General features: G+C 43.9%; 1 protein-coding gene across 2 annotated transcripts in view; it reads right to left on the bottom strand.

The window, feature by feature from the left end:
• Positions 1–10647, bottom strand: part of TRANK1 (tetratricopeptide repeat and ankyrin repeat containing 1) — a 54994-nt gene extending 44347 nt beyond the window's left edge. Inside the window, exon 1 of one of the 2 annotated variants that reach the window (XM_065629131.1) lies at positions 10597–10647. Coding sequence is in view for 1 of the 2 variants with exons in the window: in XM_065629130.1 (XP_065485202.1) it covers positions 3441–3481 (41 nt within the window). In the remaining variant the exon portion in view is untranslated. Of the gene's footprint in view, positions 1–3440; positions 3486–10596 lie in introns of those variants that run through there. The other variant, XM_065629130.1, reaches the window with a different exon arrangement.
• Positions 10648–24015: the final 13368 nt, after the last annotated feature.

The raw sequence follows: 24015 nt of genomic DNA, 5'->3' as shown, positions 1-24015 counted from the left end.
GTGTGCACACACACACTAAATGCAGGAGGAAATATCCAAGAGAACAAACAGAGTTTGTATGTCTAAGAAATACATGAAGCTATACATCTCAATCAATTAAACACAAAACTGATTTACTTGCTTTTTATTTATCTTCATGACTTTTGTTCAGCCTCTCTGGATAGACATTCAACAACCCAAGGGATACAAAACCACATTGAAACTGGATTAGTGCATGAAAACACTGTAATGTAAGTATTTTAATAGTACATAAGGACCTCAAATCAGATTTAAAACAGTTATTAAAATGAATATTGCAAGCACCTGAAGAAAACAAAAGCTGAAACAGGCATCAACTGCAAATGACTGAAAACATATTTAATTATTAGAACTGCAAAATCAGTTTCATTACATAAAACTTATCACATGATCAAGCAGCTAGATAAAGGCAACAAACAAACGAGGAAAAATAGCTACGTGTATGTTGAGAAACAACACATCAAAGTCACAGACAAGAGAAAAGTCTGATGCTAAAGTCTTGCGCAGAACTGTCTTCACAGATGTGTTGTCTCAAAGACGGATTCTTCACCCAATCCACACACAGAGTTGAGATACTAATTTAATTACAATTCTGCTCAGAAAGGGGTGCTAGGCGGTAATCCGCTAAACTAGCACACCTCAGTTTCCAAGACTTTGGTTATTTATACATTGGTCTGTATTGAACTCCTCCTCTCTAATACATATGCATTCCTACCTATTATATATGTTAATTGGCTAAGAGTCTTCTCATCTTCATTTAAAGATATGGCATCTTAAAAATTCATTGCTTGTGTTCAGTGAGTAGGGGTCTTTGGGTGGTGGGTGACTTCCAGAGTAGACGTGTAGTTTTCATATTATAATTAGTTAGTTCCATTTCAGGACACCAATTCGCAGAACTTTGCTGACATACCAAGTTAATGTAGATAAGGATGCTGACATTCAAGGATATATAACCCTTGTTTTAAATCCTTTTGACATTCTATTCCTCATTACAGATATCATGTTACTCACTATCTTCAGTACATTACTTGTTAGAGTAAATAATGTCACCATAACTTCTAACAATTAGTAACCAGATGGGTTTTATGATTAAAAGCCAGCTCCATTACCTGCAAAAAAACTATATGAAACTCGCAAATCTCAGTACTATTAAATAAGATTAATTCACCAAAAAGGAATGCACAGATTCACTTATTATCAGGCATTATCAGGCCTGGAACAAAACCAGTTAACAGTATGTAACTTCACAACCTGCCAACATAATCTGCAGGGTCTCTTCCCAACAGAACAAACTAGATATTTTTAAGTATATGAACCTATGGACAAACCAAGAAATGCTACTGGTGTATTTTCTCTATAGTACTTCTCATGATGACCCTGAAACACTGAGAATCAGTACTGTAGTGTGACCACAGAGGTATGAAGAGGTACACTGTGGATGGCACTGCTAAGTGCAAGCGCTAAAAGCTAGTTCTAACTCATGTTTTCATAATTCTTTCAGCTTTCAATGTTTTAGCATCAGAAGGTTACATAACTTATTTTCACCAAGAATTATACCCAAATAATTCAACTACACAGGATCTTCTTCATATAGCAATACACATGAACCTGTGATTTTCTAAATCATAGTTGAATTTCAAGCTTTTTTTTTTTTTTAAGAAGGCTATGCTTCTGCTTAGGGTGAAATTTTTACCCAGAGTTATATTTATCTTACTTTTCCTTTTAAACTACTTGAAGTACCATTACAAATAAAAGGTATTTACTTGTACAGCAAAAGACCTCCAATTGCAATACACATTTTAAAAGGACTTTCAAACGTGCCCTGTGCTGAGAAATTTTGGATCTGAGCTTCCTGTTTCAGATGAGGAGCCAGCATCCCCTCCCCACTCCAGGCAGCAGGATTTCCAGCAGAACATGAATTCCCATCCTTTTCCAGCACTGGAGTTTCCCAGCCAAAGCTCCAAACTGTAGGTAATTTCAACAACTGGGATATCTGCTGCAGGCTCAGCAACTACACCAAAGTTTACAGACACAAGAAATATGCAGGCATGCAAATCTGCCGTCTAAGTTAATGATCCAGAAGAATCACTGTGCTGACTAACACAGCATGTCTTGCTATTGCCTAACATCTTCCTGAAGCATAAACAATTTTAACTCAAAACCAGTGGATTAACTGAAGTCCTATTAAGTCTGCTGAGCGCGGCAACCATTAAATGAAAATGTTGGCTATTACTGTCATGGTTGCCAGATGGGCTTAAACTAAGAACCACACAGTTGCTCACTCACTCTCCTCCCCCCACAGTGGGATGGGGGAGAGAATAAAAAACAAAACAAAACCACTCATTGGTCAAGATAAAGACAGTTTAGTAAGACAGTAAAGGAAGAGAGACTAGCCGTAATAACAATAAAATAATATACAAAACAAGCAGTGCACAAAACGATTGCTCACCACCCACTGACCAATGCCCAGCCTGTCCCCGAGCAGCGATCACCACCCCCTGGACAACTCTTCAAGTTTATATGCTAAGCATGACATCATATGGTATGGAATACCCCTTGGGCCAGTCCGGGTCAGCCGTCCTAATTGAGTCCCCTCCCAGCTTCTTGTTCATCACCAGCCTCCTTGCTAAAATGTCCTTGATTTGGTGTCCTGGTTTTGGCTGGGATAGAGTTAATTTTCTTCCTGGTAGCTGGAATAGTGCTGCCTTTTGGATATAGAAGGAGAATAATGCTGATAATACACTGATGTTGGTAATTTTGGTTGTTGCTAAAGTAGGCAAGGACTTTTGAGCTTCTCATGCCATGCCAGGTGCACAAGATACTGGGATGGGGCACGGCCAGGACAGTTGACCCAAACTGGCCCAAGGGATATTCCATGCCATATGATGTCATGCTCACTAAAAAAGCTGGTGGAAGAAGAAGGAAAGGGGGATGTTCAGAGTGATGGCATTTGTCTTTCCAAGTAATGGTGATGTGTGACAGAGCCCAGCTTTCCTGGGGATGGCTGAGCACCTGCCTGCCCCTGGGAAGCAGTGAATGAATCCCTTGTTTTGATTTGCGCGAGAGTGTGGCTTTTGCTTTAATTATTAAAATGTCTTTATCTCAACCCATGAATTTTCTCACTTTTCTGATTCTCTCCTCCATCCCACTCAGGGGGTGTTGAGCAAGCAGCTGTGTGGTGCTGGTTCGGGTTAAACCACAACCAACCAAAACACCAGTGTATTATTGCTGGGATTGAGCACAGGCAGTACACAGGAACAACTACAAAACCATGGGGGAAATGCAAAGAGTAAATTTATTTTCATTATCTTGCAAACCAGGGGATCCCCGACACAGCACTCCAGCAGAGGCAGGCAAGCAGAGATACAGGTACTGAGGAGCTCAGTCCATGCTAGAGGATCGCCAGCCCTGTTGCTTTTCACCTGTATTTCGAGGATTCGTTCAGCTGTAGTTTTTCCACCATGCCTTGATCTTCCTCACATCAGAGCAGGAACTTCAAGCATGTTCGATAAGGTGCCTTTGAATCCACCACAGGCCTATGTTATCTAAACACAGAGGTTCCACTTGTCAAGCACACAGGACTATACAGCAATTACTATGATATGTTTTTCTGCACCCCAGGTGCAAGTCATTTGAGCGTGTTTGCAATCCTCCTCCCCAATCTTCCCTTATATTCCTGAAATTATCAACCTTCTGCTCGAACTAAATCCAAAACAACACTATACCAGCTACTAGGAAAAAGAAAATTAACTCTATCCCAGCCGAAATCGGGACAGGTGCTGGGTTAACCAGTACAAGTCAAAACTGCATCTGAGTATAAATAATGAAAGATTTTGTCATGTTGAGTGCTGTGGGTTAACCCTAGCGGTCAGCTAAGTGCTTGCTTCCCTCCCGACCCCCCCTACCCAGTGGGATGGGGGAAAAGGAAAGGAAAAGTAAAAGCAAGATAAAAATTGTTTACTAAGCAAAAGAGAAGTGGAAGAAGAGAGAAAGAAAACAAAACAAGTGATGCAAAGGCAATCATTCATCACCTCCCACAGGAAGACCAACGCCTAGCCAGGTTCCAAGCAAAAGATGGCCAATCTCCCTTAGCCCCTATCCTCTCCCTTTCTATTGCTGAGCATGATATTACATGGCATGGACTCTGCCTTCAATCAGTTTGGGCCATCTGCCCAGTTGTGTCCCCTCACAATCTCTTGCAGGCTGCCCAGTCTATTCACTGGGCGGGGAAGTAAACTGAAAAACAGAGTAGGCCCCAACACTGTACAAACGTTGCTCAGCAACACCTAAAACATTAGTGTCATTAGCCTTGTTTTGGTCACTAATCTAAACCACAGCACCATATGAGCTACTCTGAAGAAAATTAACTCCACCCCAGCCAAAAACAATAAAGTGGAGATTGCTCATAAACTATGGAGTCCATGAAACACATAAATGTGTGGGGACACTCTGAGGTCTGGAAGACCCTTCCCAGCGCACTGTTGAGACCTTGTCCTTCAAAGAAAAGAAAACAAACAAACAAAACCCACAACGACAACAACAACAAAACAACACACGACCAGACAAGATGGTCTACTCTGTTCATTTTTTTTATGGCTCCTGAGGCCACCAGAACAACCGTTACAGCAAAATGAAGCATATTAATTTCTATTCAAAGAATTAGAATCAGAGAACCAGTTCACTTGGAAGAGTCCCTCAGGATCATCAACTCCAACCATAACCTAACCTAACTCTAGCACTAAACCATGTCCTTAACAACCTCGTCTAAACGCCTTTTAAACACCTCCAGGGATGGTGACTCCACCACTTCCCTGGGCAGCCTGTTTCAATGCTTGACAACCTTTTCCGTGAAGAAGTTTTTCCTAGTATCCAATCTAAACCTCCCCTGGTGCAACTTGAGGCCATTTCCTCTTGTCCTATCACTTGCTACTTGGGAGAAGAGACCAACACCCTCCATGCTACAACCTCTTTTCAGGTAGTTGTAGAGAGGGATAAGGTCTCCCCTCAGCCTCCTTTTCTCCAGGCTAAACAGCCCCAGTTCCCCCACCAGCTCTTCATTAGACTTGTGTTCCACGTCCCTCACCAGCTTCGTCACCCTCCTCTGCACTCTCTCTGGTACCTCAATGCCCTTCCTACGATAAGAGGCCCAAAACTGAACACAGTATTCAAAGTGGGGCCTCACCAGTGCTGAGCACAGTGGCACAACAACTTCTCTAGTCCTGCTGGCCACACTCTTCCTGATACAAGCCAGGATGCTGTTGGCCTTTTTGGCCACCTGGCCACACTGCTGGCTCATATTCAGCCACCTGTCAATCAACACCCCCAGAGCCCTCTCTGCCAAGTGGCTTTCCAGGCACTCTTCCCCGAGCCTGTAGAGCTGCCTGGGGTTGTTGTGATCCAAGTGCAGGACCCGGCAGTTGGCCTTGTTAAATATCATACAATTGGCCTCAGCCCAATGATCCAGCCGGTCCAGATCTCTCTGTATTAAATCAAAAGATTATACAGTTAAGTCACAAAGAATCGGTTCCAACCCATACTGTTGCCAGTGGGCAAAATTCCCATTAACTTCACATGTTGCCAACCCTTATGTTATTGTGATGGTCAGTGTCCTACTGAACTGCTTCAGTCAGACTGTCCTGAGAAGCTGAGCAGTTTTGGGGGTTTAAAAGGCTAAGTTTTGATTCCTCTCACTTCAGCAGATGAGCCTGAAAACACGAGACTGCCCAGAAAACCCATTTGTCATTCTTGAAAACTGCTGTGTTCCTTATACCAGCTATCTGCCTCAAGAGGCCAGCTCATGCTTTCTGAGCATCTGAAGCTGGCAATATTAAAAACTTTATAAATCTGAGAGTGACCTCAAGCAGCTGGTTTTTCTGTCTGCATCTGCTTTACACATTTTAAAAGAGAAACTGTGTGACACTGCTTATTCACAAAGTGGAAGGCCTATACAGTCATGCTTTTAATTATTCTTGATATCGAAAGTTAAGCTTTGAGATTCCATCCCTATGGCATTACTTGGTAGTATAATAATGTTTTTATTCTTGAAGCACAGTAGCTTTCCATAATGCAAACAACAAATGGAGTGTAGCAATCTAGGAACTCTGAATCTGAATTAAAACAGTGGTGAAAAAAGAGCATCCTCCTACTTCCAAGTATTCTGTCTGCTAAAGACTGTGCATTCCTCATTCCTATTAAGCAGAGTAATAAATAAGCTTTCTTCCCCCTTAACCTAACAGGCAGACATTACTAACTGGCAAAAGGCAGGGACAAAAAAAGCCCAACAATGCATCTAAACTGTGGTTGAGTGACAACTAAAGATATTTCATCAGCATTCGAATAATTCATGTTTTCTTATCAATCTCTGGCCTCTCATTAGCTTTTGCACAACAAATGCACAGTGGCGCAGAGAGCATGGTGCCACTGAGAATGTATTGTCGTGTCACTCCAACCTGCTACATCAGAGGGAATCTTCCACCCACATGCCCACCACTGGTACCATCCATCCAGGCAGTCCTGCAGTCAACCAGCAAAAGGACACTGCATATAAATCTTCCAAATGACATGTTCCATATGTCCTGGTATAGATGTGTTTGAATGTCAGGGAAGGACCAAGAAGAAAAGAGGAAAAATACAGGATGAGAAGGCTCTAGCAGGCCACAACTTGAAGAGGCAATGCTTTGCCTGTTAGCCAGTTTTATTTGCTTTATTGACAACAACAGCCTCCTTTGAATGCATATAAGCATAACCCTGACAGTGAAAAGCAGAAAATATGTACTTATTTCAGGAGTTGTCATGGTTTAACCTCAGTCAGCAACTAGGACCACACAGCTGCTCTCTCACACCCCACCCCCAAATGGGATGGGGGTGAGAACTGAAAGGGAAGGAAGAAAGCCATGGGTTGAGAGACAAACAGTTTAATAAGACATCAAAGGAAGAGATAATAATAGATACAAAATAAGTGATGCACAACACAATTGCTCACCACTTGGTGATACCCTGCCCATCCCTGAGCAATGATTTGTGAACACTGATCCCATACAGCTGATCCCGGAAAAGCGGAGACCTGGACAGCAGTTTGCACTCAAACATGATCACACCAAACTGCTGGTCCCGGAAGAAAAGTGCCCTGGTCTCAAAGAGCAAATCCCAGAAAGACAGCAAGCCAGAAAAGCCAGCTCCAGTTACATACAGAGCATGACACCAATGGTAGGGAATATCTCACTGGCCAGCTTGGATATCAATTCAGGCACTGTCCTGTCTGTTCCCCCTCCCAGCTTCTATGTGCACCTGCAGGTGGAGAGTTGAAAAAGCCTTTGGTCCCTTGGCAATAGCCAAAACACTAGCGAGTCCTTACATTATTTTTTCATACCAACGCCAAAACACAGCCTAGCTACTGGAAAGGAAAAGATTAATTCTGTCTCAGGCAAAGGCATGGGAAGTTCAGTGTGTTATCACATTATTCTCATACTAAATCCAAAGCAAGAGACTGTGCTAGCTACTGAAAAGATTCTAACTACTCTTAAGAAAATTAACTCAATCTTTGCAAAACCAGCACAATTACTTATATCTAAGCCCAGCCAACTGACAACTGCATCTAGCCATACAAACTCACACACCTCACACCGCTTAGCAAGCTCAGTTCCTCTTCAGATGCATGACCAGCAAACAAGACCACAGAAACAGGACTTAAACCTTGCCAGAAGTACTGGGCCAACCCTGCCAACTCACCCAAGCAAAACCTCAGGACAAGGACACTACTAAAATGCTACAATTAAATCCTCTAGAGTAGGGACTTGTGGTTGACATGCACACAGGAAAGGTTCTAGACCAGGAAGCAACATAGCAAGGAAACAGAAATCAAAAGCACGTCACCAAGAACAAGGCAACATTTTCCATGAAATGAGATGGGTGCACAGACCCCTGGACACCAGTTCTCTACCAGCTTTACGCCATGAGCACACCCTGTGAAACCAGAATTTTACATCAATGAATACGGCGACTGAAACCTGATTGACTGGCTCCTACAGACCACTCAGGATGTCTATAAGGTATCTTCACATCACTGAAATTACACTCCATTTTGGGAAGCCCTCTAGAAAACTTGCAAAGAAAAATAACACTACTGAAAGACAAGAAATCACAGTGCTCTCTGTTTACAGGCAGGACCCCAACACATTGCTGATTAATTTGGTGACAAATGTTGTAGAATCACGGAAAGCTAGGGATTGGAAGGGATGTCAAAAGATCATCCAGTCCAATCCCCCCGCCGGAGCAGGAACACCCAGATGAGGTTACACAGGAAGGTGTCCAGGTCGGTTTTGAATGTCTCCAGAGAAGGAGACTCCACAACCCCCCTGGGCAGCCTGTTCCAGTGCTCTGTCACCCTCACTGAGAAGAAGTTTCTTCTCATATTTAAGTGGAACCTCCTGTGTTCCAGTTTGTACCCATTGCCCCTTGTCTTATGATTGGTTGTCACCGAGAAGAGCCTGGCTCCATTCTCCTGACACTCACCCTTTACATATTTATAAACATTAATGAGGTCAGCCCTCGGTCTCCTCCAAACTAAAAAGACCCAGCTCCCTCAGCCTTTCCTCACAAGGGAGATGCTCCACTCCCTTCATTATCTTCGTTGCCCTGCACTGGACTCTCTCCAGCAGTTCCCTGTCCTTCTTGAACTGAGGGGCCCAGAACTGGACACTATATTCCACACAAGGCCTCACACAAGGCCATAACATATCATCGTGGATTTAAGGTGGCATCTCGGAACATCTTTCCTCCTTTTCTTCCAAGCTGAACTCACACCGAGTACATGTGGACTACCTTTCCATAGAATCATGGATTACCAGGTTGGAAGGATCACCTGGTTATTCTTTTGTTGAAGACTGCTTCACAGCTTGCACCAGTGACAGGTTTGGCCTTTTCACCAACACACCTTGTTTTGCTAAGTGAAATGAAACAGGCTTTTTTGCTTTCAGTTTCAAATGATTCTCCCCTCTTTATAACCTACCAATAACAAGTTATACCTAAGAGAACATATGGTTGAGCCAAGTGTGGAGTTGCATTTTAAAGAAAAACTCTGTGTATACATACATATGATGAACAGTAAATGAGAAAAGGACTTGCATCATCTCCCATTTTACATACAGAAAAAGCAATGCAAAAACATGTTCAACATGCTACCTAAACTGTGTCACTACTGTCTTACAAAACAAAACAAAACACCAACTCACAAAATAGTGGAAAAAGTTAACCCTGCTTCCTATTCTCTGAAACAACAACAACCTTGAAATTCCTAGTCTAGCCCAGCCATACAAGACCCAACTCAGTCCAAGTGGGAGGTGTTTACACTGCTGCAATTGTTTGCTCAGCCTAGCAATGTTCCTGTCATCAAACAGAGCTGACCCGCTACGAAAGCAATGGCAACAAACAGCCTCATATTTCCTTGGTATAAATTAGCTCAAGATGATATCGCAACTGAAATGGGAAAAACAAGACAACAAGATTCCTCCAACAGCAAGGTTTTCAAGCTTGTGCCCAGTTCACAGCCAACACTTGACAAGTTTAACTGCATGATGGCAAAAACACTGGTAGGAAACACTCCCTTTTGCATGTTTTCATGAGAAAACAAAGCTTCTTCCCATTTGCAATAAGCCCATTCTAGCAACCTGAAGTTCATTTTCTGTAAATTGGGGAAAAATAGGAAGACTGATGAGAGATCCTTTTGCTTTTTTTCTTCTGAAGTGCACACTGTGCCTGAACTCCTTTTCAAACAAAAAGTCTGTTTTGTTAAGTGACCACTCCACGACCTTGTACAGCAGTTTTGCTTTTCAGGGAAAGGATCCAAAACCACTGAAGACAATGCTTAGCTCCAGGCTGTGCCAAAGGAGTTTTCTTTCTTCTTTTCAAGCACGGATCCATCACCCCATCTCCCCCAGCTCCTCCGCGCAAGCTGTACCAGGCCGGCACACACTCCCCGATGCCTGGCAGGGGCAGGAATGCGCTCTTCCCTTCTTTTCCTCCAGCCACCCCCCACTTTCCCTGGCAGGTTTCCCAACCAGCCCGGCCACACTCGCTGTCGGACACCCCCCACGCTAAATCCCGCACCCGCGAAGCGCGACCCCTTTCCCCCCACACACAACTTCCTGATCTGCGGGAACCTCCCGCTTAAGTACACGGGAAGTTCACGCCAGCTCCACCAAGGTGGGAACCCACTCCCACCACCCGCCTGGGACAACAGCTCCTATTGCTGTGCAGGCAGAGCCGCGCAGTGCACGACGAACCGCGCAACGCACGCAAAGGCAGAACCGCGCAATGCTCGCAAGGCAGAACGGCGCAATTCGTGCAAAGCAGAACCGCGCAATGCTCGCAAAGCAAGACCCTACGGAGCAGGCAGCGCGGGCAGCTCCCGCCGCGGCGGACATGCACCCCGACCGCGGCTTCATCAGGCGCACCCCCCCTAAAAAACCCCACACGGAGCGGCCGCAGACACGACGGCTTTGCGGTGCCGCCGGGCAGGCGCAGGGCGGCCGATGCCGCCGCCGCTTCTCCACGCACATACCCCGAGCGGGGTGCACCTACCTGGCGGCCCCCGCCACCGCCGTGCACCGAGCTCCCCGGCCCCCGCGCCTGCTGCCGCCCATAAACACGGGCACCCCGCGGCCCGCTCCGCCCCCCGCGTCATCACCTCGGGTGTAAGGGGCGAGCGCGGGGAATCGAAACCGAGACTGCCCCGCCCCCGGGGAGGGGATGTCGGGGCGGGGGGGGGGTGTCACCTCCCCTCCGCGCCAGGTCCCGGGGCGAGGCGGGGGGGCGGGGGGAGGTGGGGTGCTGTTGTGTGTTACCGGGCAACCATTTCCTAACAGGACGTTGAGAAACCTGCAAGATGGCTTTATGTCCGTCCCCCCCCCCCCAGGCCTCAGCCAGGAGTGTAAACGCCAATTTTTTTTTGAAAAATGACGTAGCGGTGTCTTCAGCATACGTGGAAAAACCAGCGTCCGTCCCTGCCTCGGTCACTCCATCATCCCGAGGCGCATGACTGTCACCGGTGGTTTCTCAAGACAACCCCTGCCCAGAGGAAGGAGCCGCTGGTTTGTTCTTCCGCGGTGTAAGGAAACCCCAGCGAGCAAAGGCGTCTCCTGCCGTGATTGTTTCCCAATTCATCATTTCCCATTGTCTTTCCACGCTGGGAAATGTGGATCAGTAAGCCAAGGATCAGTACTTGACAAGAGATGGTACAATAATTCACTTTTCTGTGTACCACATTTTTAATCGTGTTGTTCCGTCACCAAATATCACTGTCTGCACATCTTTCTCATGTAAAAATGAATTTCTGCTAATCATCCATCTTCTTCGCTGAGTTTTCACATAACTTAGCCTGCATTTAGGTACTGGAGAAACAAAGTAATGCCTTAGCATGGAGGTGTTTATCACTTCGCTCCACATGAAGTGCATCAAAATAATGGGGTGAAGCCACTTAAACAAAAAAAAAAAAAAGGCAGGCAGAAGTACAGCCACCATTGATATTTTGGAGTTGCATCAGTACGAGTTGGGAAAACTGCATGCTCCCCATTGTAATCTTGTTCGATAAGTGACTTAAAGAAATGAAAGTTCATGGGTGGGATTTTGCAGTTCTTATTCAGGCAAAAGTGCTCGTGTGAATCAACAGAATATAAATGTTGAGAGGAATGAGTGGCTGATGGAGACTAATGTATCTGGCATTTAATGTAACCTTCTTATCATTGTAACCAACCTTATCCTTGTTATTTAGGGGTGTTTCACTTCAGTGCAGAGACACGAAGGACTAAACCCACCTCAGTTCTGATACAGAAAATGGAAAATGCTACTTTCTGGCTTGGAAGAAACTCTGACCCGAACACTGGCACAACCAGCAATCCGTTTGCAAGCCATGCCTCTGTTTGTCAAACCCGTCATGACACACGGAACTTTTTGTTTGTTTGTTTAACTCAGCAGTAAAAATGACACTTGGCAGCTTGCGAGCCTGAAGCTGGTGTGCAGCGGGGCGTTTCCTTCTCGTGAAGGGCAAAATACTTCCCAAAGCTGCGCCCCTGCCACGCACACACATTGCCAGTGAATTACCGACTCTGCAAATTATTGCATTTCCCCGTTCTATGAGAGAGGAGAAGGAACAGAAACTGGAAAGGCTGGACCCACCAGGGGAGGTGCACCCAGGCACTCAGGTAAGCAGTCAGACGTGCTGGCTGATATGGGGGCATCAGCGCTGGGAGGACATGCTCATAAAGTCCAGCAAAATAGCATAAAATGATGTCTAAAGCCCCTTCTACCTAGCTCCTACACCCCTTCTGTCACAACTGTAGAGTACAAGCGTTGTGGTAGGAACATTTCCAAGGGAAAACGTTTCTTTTCGATAGGAAAGCGAGTAACAGATCCAGCCACTGCCTTGTCACTACAGACGTGAACCTGCACTTTGGAGCTCATGATGGAGGTGTATCCATTGCACGGAAGGGATGGGCCTTGGCATAAAGCTGATGCTAGAAATTGTGCTTTCTAGCTCTTCTCCTTTTTCAATGATGCGAAAACCCCACTTTGAGGGGAAGACCACCCTTTGTAACACATCCAGGAAAGAGAGTTACAGAGCGTGTAACAAGCCTTCAGCCATGCTGAGCTTGAGGGAGCTACTCCACCAAAAACTCGTGCTTTCCTGAGCAGCCCCGGCTCCTAAGAGCACAGCGCTGAGCCCGGGACAGGTCTTACTGCATAGAATCGTAGAATCATAGAATCATTTCAGTTGGAAGAGACCCTCAGGATCATTGAGTCCAACCATAACCTAACTCTAGCACTAAACCGTGTGCCTAAGAACCTCATCTATATGCCTTTTAAACACCTCCAGGGATGGTGACTCCACCACTTTCCTGGGCAGCCTGTTCCAATGCCTGACAACCCTTCCTGTGAAGAAGTTTTTCCTAATATCCAATCTAAACCTCCCCTGGTGCAACTTGAGGCCATTTCCTCTTGTTCTATCACTTGCTGCTTGGGAGAAGAGACCAACCCCCTCCACACTACAACCTCCTTTCAGGTAGTTGCAGACAGCGATCAGGTCTCCCCTCAGCCTCCTTTTCTCCAGGCTGAACAGACCCAGTTCCTCAGCCGCTCCTCATCAGACTTGTGCTCCAGGCCCCTCACCAGCTTCATTGCCCTTCTCTGAACTCTCACTAGTTCCTCAATGTCTTTCTTATGATGAGGGGCCAAAAACTGTACACAGTATTCAAGGTGAGAGACCTGCATCTGGTGGGATGCAGATTCAGCTTCCAACTGAAGGCGTTGCCTCTATTGTAGTGGCAACATGCACCTGACACTGACAGAACCTGAACTGGTAAATCAACAAACTACAACATGCTTCAGGGCCCTCGGGACATCAATCAGCCTTAAGGGCCTTTAACAGCTTCACCTGCGTCACCCCCCCAGCTCCTGCCTGTGGACCTGGTGATCATGGGGCCGTGTTTGACCCTGGTTCCCCTCACTGGACCTGATCCTGACCCCTGCCTGTAAGCTGACATCCCAGCCTGGCCTCAGCTCATCCCCATCCCCATGGAGCTGCCCAATGCCCTGGGCAGGGGGCTGTGCCCAGCTGCCCCCCAGTCTGCCCAGCTCCCTCACTCAGGGCAGTGGGATGGAACCTGCCTGGGGAAGACCCTGCCCAGCGGGTCCCTTGGGGATCCCTTTGTCTCTCCGTCCCTTGGGGAGCTGTTGGCCCTTGCTGCTCCCTGACACCATATGCAGAAATACATGTTTTTCCTGGTATAACTGCCCTGTGTGAGAGAGTTAGTCAACAAAAATACAACAGCCATAAATGATGCCTCCAGCTATTATTACAGCAATGAGGGCAAATAGTTGTGGTCGTAGGTGTGGTTTCGTGGAGATAGCCAAGCTGCAGCTTCCATCAGGATGCTTATTTCAGGATGTTTGCTAACTTTAGAAGCATATCTCCAAATTGACGTAGTAATGCTAGCGATGAGCTTGTGTTTACCCTAGTCTATTTCTGAGTTCATGAAACCTGTCCCAGAGAAAGCAGGTACTTCACAATAATAGCTTTAAAAGAATTTTAAGTGGAATCATAAGCGCATAATAAGTAAAGGATAGTGCAACACAAATAATGGCAAATACATGCCTATTTTATCATTTTGCTTCTAGTTGCCTTAATGCTGAAAAAATGCCTTCACATCTCTCTCGTCTAATGTATCTTGCCTATTATCCTTTCCTGTTACTCCTTTTCCTTAAAGCCTGACTGCTTAACCTTGCCTGTGTCAGCATCGTATATGCTAGTATACTTGTAAACCATCTGACCGTCTATGAAGGCATTTTATAGCCCTCCAAGAAAAGGTCTGTATCATTGTAGAAGCAGTTGTCAGCAATCCACACACAATCTTTCGTGCTCTTTGCAAAACAAGGGGTTTTGTTCCTCCTGTGCTTTCCACCAGTGCAGCCCACAGCCATTATTCTTTATACACTTAAAACAGTTGTGTCCTGAGCTGGGACTGGAGTCCTGTGACAGCAAGAACCATATAACTTCTTAGGAAAAAAATACGATCTTTTACACCACAAGGCCTGCTCTAAGGATGTCCCTCAGCTAGACTTTAATCTGGCTCTTGATACCAGCATTAAAGCTGCAGTAGCATAAAACTCATTTAGTACCACACAAATAGTTTTCTTCCTTTACTATCTCCTTTTATGTTTGCTAAACAATGTGGAATAACCGAGCCAGTTCAAGACTGTTTACATGAAGTGTAGTCACTCCCACAAGAGCAGTTCAAATGGTCTTAAGAGAGGCAGAAACTGAACCAAGCAAGTGATGAAGAACGGGTAGGAAGAGCAATAGGTGTGACCAGGGTAAAGAAACATTCTCCCACACCTCTCATCTCAATCTATTTGTTTTGGAGGCAAAACAGCTCAACAAGAGGAAGTCGGGGCAGAGAAGAGAAAAGAGAAAGGTGGAGAACAGAGTAAATGAAGGTTGGAGGAAAGGCACACCTTGGGGCTCAATGGTACAGGACTCACAGTCCAGTGAGTCTCCCCACCAGCAGTGCCCAAAGGAATCCGGAGAAAGGGCAACCAACAGCCAGCAGCAACAGAACAAACAAAAACACAGGGCTTGTCATCAGAGGTGAGTCATCCTGGGAGAAACCTGTAATAATAATAAAACAAAGATGCATACTTTTGTACTCTTTTGTTTTGAAGTAAATCCACACATTTACCCCAGTTCTACTTTGGGTAATTTCAAGCCAATGAGTTCAGATCTACGCCCCTGTGCTTCCATGCCATCTAATGGAGTGCAGCGACCTATAGATGGTGTGATATGGGAATGACAAAAGCCCCAAGATAGCTAAGACCATGTGAAACCAACCACAAAAATAACAGCAGCAGAGAGCCACTGCCTGCTTTGGAGCATGAAGGTGAAGCCTGAATCAGCAAAGAATACGTCCATCTACAACACCAAGAACTGGGTGGGATTTTAGGATGAGAGAGTAGCATTGAGCTTTATTTCAAGAGAAACAGAGGTGACAGCCTCAGTGATAGAAAGGAAGAGGAATGCTCCTAGGAGAGATGCCCAAAGGCCGGGAGATACTTGTGCATCAGGAAACCAGTCAAGAACCTGCACAGGATGTTCTCATCCAGGTCTCAGCACCAGCACACTCCTCGCTGCACACCTGAAGACATTGTCAGGAATTTCTGTGTTTGTTTTTGTAATGAGGACACGCCAAGTTTTAAGCAGAAGGTATTTGTTTTTACTGCCAATAGTGGGCACCGCCACCATGTGTGCAGAGGAGCAAACGGCTTTACCAAATTCTTCTTCTCCCTTTATGTGATTCAGCCTTCCAAAACCAGCTAATGACAGTGACTACTGAAAAGGACACTTTCTGCCACCCATCCTCCAGGACTTCCAACAAAGCCAGCAGGATCCCCTCCAACCCAGGGGTACAGGATAGCTGGCATGGCCACTCCTGTACAGAACTGAGCGTACAGCCATCACACCCCTGGGTCTGTTCCACCCATGCAGGACATTTCCTCCAGCTGCAGGACTGCTTGTTCAGTCAGTATCTAGACCTTTGCCTGGTTCTGGAGTCGCTGGAGGTTTTGCTTCCTGAATCACTTATTCCTTACCATGCACTATATCCATCCTTCTCCCTCACATACATCCCCTGCACTAAATGTCCACTGTGTTAAGTTAAGAAAGAAAGTGGTGAAAAAGAGGTTGCTTTTGTGTTCATTCCATTCCATATCCTGCAAAAAGGCACATCTTGTTTACACATTTATGTCATACTAATTGAAGAATATAGCTGCAATATACTCTGATTACCTTCAAAAGTGGCGGGGATCTCTTTAATTGATGTCTGAATACTCGTTTTCCAAATGTCTCACCAACTTCTCCACAGCACTTTTAAGTCTTACAGGCTTACAAACCAATTTAACCATAGCACAAGCAGGCAACAAATTCAGAGTTACGTACTGCAGATACTATTATCTAAAAGCCCAAGAAGTTTCTGCAGAATATGATGCAAATTTTACAAAATTCTGCAGGTCACCGTGCTTTTCTGGTTAGGTGGTTCCTCTGAACAACAGCCATGTGTTGCAGCATGGGGTCTCTTCCCCTGGTTGGACATGTAGCTATTTGCTTTAGACTTTATCGTCATTGGGAACAAGGTCTCTCCATGGAAGTGAAACTCAGAAGTGAAAATTTGGAAGAGCTTCAGCAGCCCATTTGCCCTCCACTAACATAAAAGCCTCTTTTCACCTCTTACGATTTCCTCCTCCTTCCTCTCTCTTCACCTTTCCTAATTACAGCACAGTAAGAGGGTAAACCACACACAAACCCCAGGTCATTTTTATTCAATTACTGATGTAGGTGTAGTTGCCACAGCGCTGCAAACCCCAGTGCATCCAAAACCCTGCATGTGTTCTCAGCTGACAGTGCTTTTGCTGCTCTTGATATCCATTGAAGAGAAATTAAATACCCTGAGAACAGTGGTGGTAAAAATCCCCAAATGCTGCCCAGTAACTGAATACTTACATATTTAATAAAAAGTGACTTCTAAATTTTAGAGCATGCAGAGCACTGACTTGAGGTGAGAGAGTATGGTTTATCCTCTGTTGCATTTCTTTCTGGAAATTAAGCTTTTTTTGTTTTTTTTTCTTTTCATTTATTTCACCTTAGAAGGTTCAGGAATATGGAGGTTATTAGAGAGCTTTTGGCCCAAGACTGAGATATCTCTCAAGAACTAGTTCATTACTAAAGGAAAGGCTAACGTATCGAAACTTGAGCATATGTATCTTCTCTATTCTTGTAAGGTATTTAAGTTACAGAGCAAAATCAAAATGGGGCTTTTTCATCCTCTAGTAATCACATTAAAATTAGGTTAAACCACTCCCAGTATTTATTGCCAAAGAAAATATTAGAAAGCAATTATTTTTCCCTGCAGTCCAGTCGTGCAATAATCACAGAACCATAGAAGAGTCCAGGTTGGACGGGGCCTCCAAAGATCATTTGGTCCAACTTTTGGCTGGAAAGTGTGGTGGTGTGCTCCTGTCCCCATCCCTGACCTGACCTTGTCCTATAGCCCTGCTCAAGCGATAACCACCAGTGGCAGTGGTGATGGATGTGTCTGGCCATGATGGCTGCATCCCTCTCTAAGTGGATTTGGGGGAGACAGATAACAACACAATAGCCAAGGGCTAATTTATGGCAATGAGCCCACCTAACCACAGCGCTGGTCAATGTCCGACTAAAGCCCAGTTTGGAAGAAACTAACATCTGCAGTTGGTATGCAAATATGAGTCAATCATCTTGCTCCATAAACAGTGGACAGCCCTTTGGGCTCTCCTGCACGGCAGCGGGCTGCATGCCAGGATCTCCCCTTGAGTAGGGACACCTCTCAAGGTTACTCCTCAAGGTCGAGAGACTCCTTGCTGCAACAGATCCTCAGTAAGTGACTAACAGCATGCTAAAATTTGAAATCTTAGCTGAGCGATATAAAAGATTGATTGCACATATATAATCCTTTAGACATAAACCCAAGTCTAGGCCTAGGACTGGATCCAGCTGCACCTAGACCCCAGCCTGAGAAGAAGTTTAGAAAGCAAGAAGGTCCTTTCTGAGCCTCGTGACTCAAAAGGAGGGTCTTCCTGACAATCCTGTCTGACCCTGTCCCCTATGCAGAAAATAATCATGTGTACCTTGCCATCAAATCTTGTTAAACCACTGTCACAGTTATCATTGAACTTTGTTACCTCACTGTTTTATATCGATCAATTTTATGGCTGCTTCTCTCTTACGAGTGAAGTGCATCCATTTCACTCTGTCCGTGACAGAAAGGGAGCCTAGATGAGATTATCTAGCACCCTGTCCAGTCGCATGTTGGAAACCTCCAGCACGGGGGCTCTACTGCATCCCTGGGGCAGTTGTTCCAGTGATTGATTGTTCCCATGGTAAAAAAATTCTTTTTTATATCTCAGGATGAGGACACTCGTATATAATTTAAAATGTTTATCTTTCAATTTATTTCCATTAATATATAATAATTCTATATATAATACAATACTTTTAAGTTAATCTTAAGCTTTCCCTAGCTGAGGCTATGCCAAAAGAACTGATCTTTCAAAATATATTAAATCCCAGAGGAAAAAAAGCACTGACAGAATACATACAATGATATGCAGTAGTATTGCACCATCGTACAGGTTGCCATCCAGAGCTCATAAAATGTTTTATAAAGTCTTATATTCTGCAGAATACACAGTCACACAGAAAATTAGTTACAAAAATGAAGGAAAAAAACTAGGGCTTTTGTTTCATACTCACTGACTGACCCAGAAGATTTTTTGTTTCAAAGGAAAAGATAAATAGAATATCAGAAAAACTAGCATCATTGTGAACAGTAGCTTGGAAAAATTTAAACACTGAGGAACGATGCAGTTAGTTACTGTAATGGGAGAAAAAAAAAGTTTGCATAAATTTGGTCTTATAAGTTCCATCTTTGTATAATTTTAGTAACAAGGAAAATGCTGCCTCTGTATCAATGTGTGATTAATTTACATAAGTGTTCTGCTTGTGACAGTTTTTAATGTCAGAGGAAAATAAGAGATAACAAGTAACGTTCGCGTATGTTTGCAAAGAAAAATTACAAAATGCTTTGCTTAGAGCAGTGCCCTCCCTAAGAATCAGGACTTTGTCTGCAGCCAAGTAAATACCATTTTTGCCATTGCAAGTGAAAGGCTGAAGAATTTGCACCGGCTTAACAGGGCAGGGTCTCAGCACTTGTCTGGCTTACATTGGCTTAAGCTGATTTTGCATTATTTTAGTGGTAATAGAAATTAACTGGTGGTCAGGTTGGGTTTAGGTTAGCTTTAGGTTTTTTTGTGACTGTGTTATCTGTCATCCTAGCACAAAATAGCAGGTACAAAAATCAAAAATGGGATAGTACCAGAGGCGCCAGGCTATGAACACAAACCACAGCGGTCATTACAGGAGGGTGATCTTGTTAAATCAGTTTAGATGTCAAAGAAAGAACAGATAACTGAAAAACCGAGAACCAGTGAAGAGCAAGTTCACATTCACAGATTGCATTAAAAGAGTACATATTAATAAAACTAAAACCAGGCAGTGCCCAAGACCAAGGAGGAGAGGACCTCCACCCTGGCATCGCCCTCCTCCCAGGGAAGAGCCCGGGGTGCTGATATGTCAGTGACGGACTCCGCTGGGGATGCTGGAAGAGGGAGCAGGACACCAGAGAAAGAGAGTAGGTACTGGGAAGCCTTTTCCATGGAACTATTTTAGCTGTACTAGTGAGACTTCCCTGTAGTAATTGGGAGTGTAAACTGTGGTAGTACTGCAACTGGGCTAATATTAATGCTTTCTTGGATGTTGGTTAGAATGTCGATAAATGCTTAACTTCACATATACAATGTGTTCCACTTCACCTGTAAGACTTGGAGTGTAACAATACTGTGGACAGCAGAGTAAATGATGTTTTCTCTAGGAAAGGCAACTATGGATGTTTTAAGGTCCATATAAATAAATGCTCATATTCTAGGCAGAGAAGTGATTTTATGGTTAACATGCTGACAAAAAGAACGAACTTTGTTTCCAAATTGTATGAGGCATGTCCTATGGGGCCTTGCACAAATCATCCTGCTCATCTGGGTGCTCTGGGGTCCTATCAAGTGGACTTAATAATAATTCCTTACCTGACAGCACTGCATGCACAGGGTATGATGAGAGGATACAAACACACAGCCTGTGGACTTCAAAGTGATTTTCTCATCATGAGCTTCCAGAAACTGCTTTCCTTCAGAACTCATAAAAATGCACTATAAACTAGGGTGAACAATCTTAATTGTGGCAATATTTCCTAGCAAAAACTCCTCTTACAACATGTAAATGCCTGAGGCTATGTATAAAGGCATGCGGCACGTGGTCTTGAGCAACTCTTCCACTCGTAGAAGCACATTTTCACCTGGCCCTGAACCGTGAGACACCAACTCAGAATATAATTACTTCATTTTAACAAGTGATCTTGTGTCAAGTGAGCAACACTAACTGTCTTGAATTATATACGGGATAATTTTGTTTCAATGGAACGTGAGTCTGATGCTTTTTTTCTGTCTTTGGGGAGGGATTTTTTTTTTTGGGGGGGGGTGCTCAGGTAGGCACTGCATTAACTTGGAGCAGCTCCTTCTCTGCAAATAGGTTTAGTAATTTAGCAGTAGCAGCAGTGCTATTGCTTTTGGTATTGGCATATAGCCAACCACAACAGCACAAATGTTGTGTTAGTATTTTATTGCGTATCCTAAAGCCACATGAAATTTCCCTGGAAGATGAGCAGGTCTGTATTCAGCAATGGTAAGGGTTAAAACAACTGCCTGGACAATCCGGGTGCTTGTCTAGACAAGCTGAAAAGAAGCAGAGGTCTGTAAATCAAGGTTATTTAGTTTGCATTCTTTCAGTTATCTCTTTCTAGCCAACTGGAGAGAGTTTTAAGAAGCTGTCATAAATTTTGCTGCTGTTTGGCAGCAAAAACTGTAAGAAGGGTGAAAGATACTATGTCCCATTAAAATGCATATCAAGGAAAATTATTTAAGGGCAAATGAGAAGACATTTCCAGAGACTGGAATATCACCTACGAAAAATTCTGTTTCTTGCAAGGAATTTTATAAAAGTACTAGTGTAGAAAAAACCCTCTTCCTGGAATGCTGTCCAACTTGCTTCTCTTAAAAAAAAAAATCAGGCTTTTTTGCTGAAGCAATCCTCATCTTTTAACCTGCTATTCTACTTGAGCTGCAGTCTAAATCCTTGATAATTGTAACCTTTCAAGTGGATTTAATCACTCTTCAGTCCTTTCTCCAGTGTAGCAGGTCTCTGCCTTTTTGTAGCCTGGCCTCATGTTAGAGGGTGTAGTCTTGGGTTCTTGTTTTGTAAAGGAGAAGATAGTGTCGTGCCAACCAGGATTTACTTGTTTCCCCTATGCTACAATCCCATGTTCCAATTCTGTCTTAAAACTTACTCACTATTTCGTAATACTCTCTTTCAATCGCTTAAGACAAATAAAGCAATGTTGACTTTGAATGGGTCACTAACAAATTACAAATAAATTAAAAACTGTTTTCTGAGCTTCTTAATACATTTGAGTTGGAATAATAAGTACATTCTGCAGATAAGTGGGTAAGACTTGAAAATGGTATACAATATAGTAGATTATGATTATCAGACCCAAAACTAGACAGATCTTTGCATTTAAAAAAATTATAACAAAAATCAAAGCATTCAAAATCCATATTGTCTGCTGGCACTTGGGCCACGTCTTCTCAGCAGTGAGAAAGACTTTTTTAAGACTGCAGTTCTTCCACTACATTATTTTTTTCTTTTTAATTAAATGGTTCTCTGTGTCTCCAAGGCAAAAACTCACTACATTTCTCTAGTGATCGTGAGGCTGTTTCATTTTCATATATTTCTACGAAACTAATCCTTGCTTTCTGAAACTTCTTAGCATTGATTGCTAAATATATGAGCTTTCCTCTTTGGGATCTTAAAAAGCATTAAGATTCAAAGAGGCTTCTTTCATTCATTCTTCACCACTTCTGTTGCCCTGGCACCACTTCTGAGCCCTGGCATCAAAATTCACTGGTTAAATCTTCCTAAATTATTCAAAATGAAATCTAGATAATTTGCTTTTGATTTGCTTTAATAAAAACAAATTCGTATCCTCTTTATCCTCTTAGATTTAAAAAAAAAAAAGACTAAAAATCAAAGAGGTATTTTACCATGACACACATGTCTCTACGAGGCTTCTCTGGTAAACTATTTTTAGCGATTAATTGTGCCTGATGTTTCTCTTCTTTAATGGATTGTCACACAAAACAATAGTTTAAATTTGAATGCATCAGAGCAAAGTTTGTAGGATATTGAAGAGGCAGAGCTGACCTCCAGCTGGACCAGTTGAGATGCAAATATGAAAAACTCTTTTGATGGCTACTTGCAGCCAAACAGAAATAGACTTATCTACATCAGATTCAACATGGAAGTTGGGAGTTTGGCACAGGCCACGTAAGATTTTTAATCTTCATGCAAGCAACATCCAGTAAGATGAACTGCATCTGTATGATACAAACTAAAACACAGGTATAAATAATGAAAGGTGGAAATTTTCCTGCTGGCTTGTTGGTGGCAGTGCAAATAGTTGTCAGCAACCACACAGACAAGGAAGAATTTGAGTAAATATGGTCTGTCCCAGATTGTGCACCAAGATCCAGCAGATGCTTTCTGCTTTCCTACTCCTGTTACCAGCTGCTCTGGCCAAGGCTTGTGGCGGACTGTCCCAGGCGACCCAAAACAGATTCCTCCCCGAGGTTCAGATTCTGGAGCAGACCCAAATTCATCTGCTCTGATGCTCAGTGCTCCCCGTGCTCCTGATGCTCCCCAGGTGGGTGCACAGCCAAGGTTCCTGCACGGTCACTTGTCCTCTCTTTGTGCTTATTTATCCTTTGTCACTTGCCTTGCTCATGCTACAAGGGGGGCTTGTACCAAGGTCTCAAACCTTTACCTGAGAGTCAAACAAAAGTGCACCGTGGCCCAGGTATTTGTCACTGTAACCAGAAGGCTTGGGAAGCCACGGCCAGGGAGGTGGCACGGCAGGACTGCTGCCATCCGCCCAGGTAGTTTTGCCAAGGACAACAAGTGGGGAGCCTGAAGTCAGCCGTAAAAGTGGCTTTTGTGGAGGTCTTTCATGCCTGGGCACAACACAGGCACCTGTCCATATGGACAGGAATTAGACAGATTGAAATTTTATAGCAACCATCCTAGACAGTGCCGACAACAAAAATGTCCTCTCAAAGCAAAGCTCCTTATAGCAAGGTACCAGCAATCCACTTCATCCTTAACACTCACTGAAAAATGGTTCTGCTTCATGCTTCACACATTCCTTGCAGTGCCTGTATCTTCTTCATGCCAGGGCACAGCCATGAGCCCATAAGCCTGTTGTTTAAAGTGATGCTGTGACAGTTTACTTCTCAGGATGTTCTTTTTTGTTCTCTTTTTTGTTTGTATGTGCTTTCTTCTGCAAAGTCAAAACTGCTTTATTGATTGCTGTCAACACTTTGCAATTAATGTATGGTCCCAAACATGAAGACAGGTGTTTATGAAGAGGATGAGGTGTCAATTAAGTTACATTACATGAGATGAAAAGGTGCTAATAGTAGAGCATCTTCAACTGGAGTGATTTTCATTTCTTGGCATTGCAGCTACAGGCAACTCCTAAATGACATGAATATACTGTGGTGTTTTACACAGTGATGCACTCACTATACCACCCTGACAAGGCACTGCAATGAATCTGCCTTCCTGGAGAAGTTTTTGCTTCTCCAAAGCTCCATTTGCAGCTTGCCTGAGAGAAGCGGCATTTTCTGTACCTGGGGAAATGCCACGACAAGCTGATTTGCTCCAGGAGGTGCTGGTCTGTCATGATCCCATTG

This window comes from Caloenas nicobarica, chromosome 2 (assembly GCF_036013445.1).
Source record: "Caloenas nicobarica isolate bCalNic1 chromosome 2, bCalNic1.hap1, whole genome shotgun sequence".
Classification (NCBI taxonomy): domain Eukaryota; kingdom Metazoa; phylum Chordata; class Aves; order Columbiformes; family Columbidae; genus Caloenas; species Caloenas nicobarica.
This window is presented reverse-complemented; position numbering and strand designations above follow the sequence as displayed.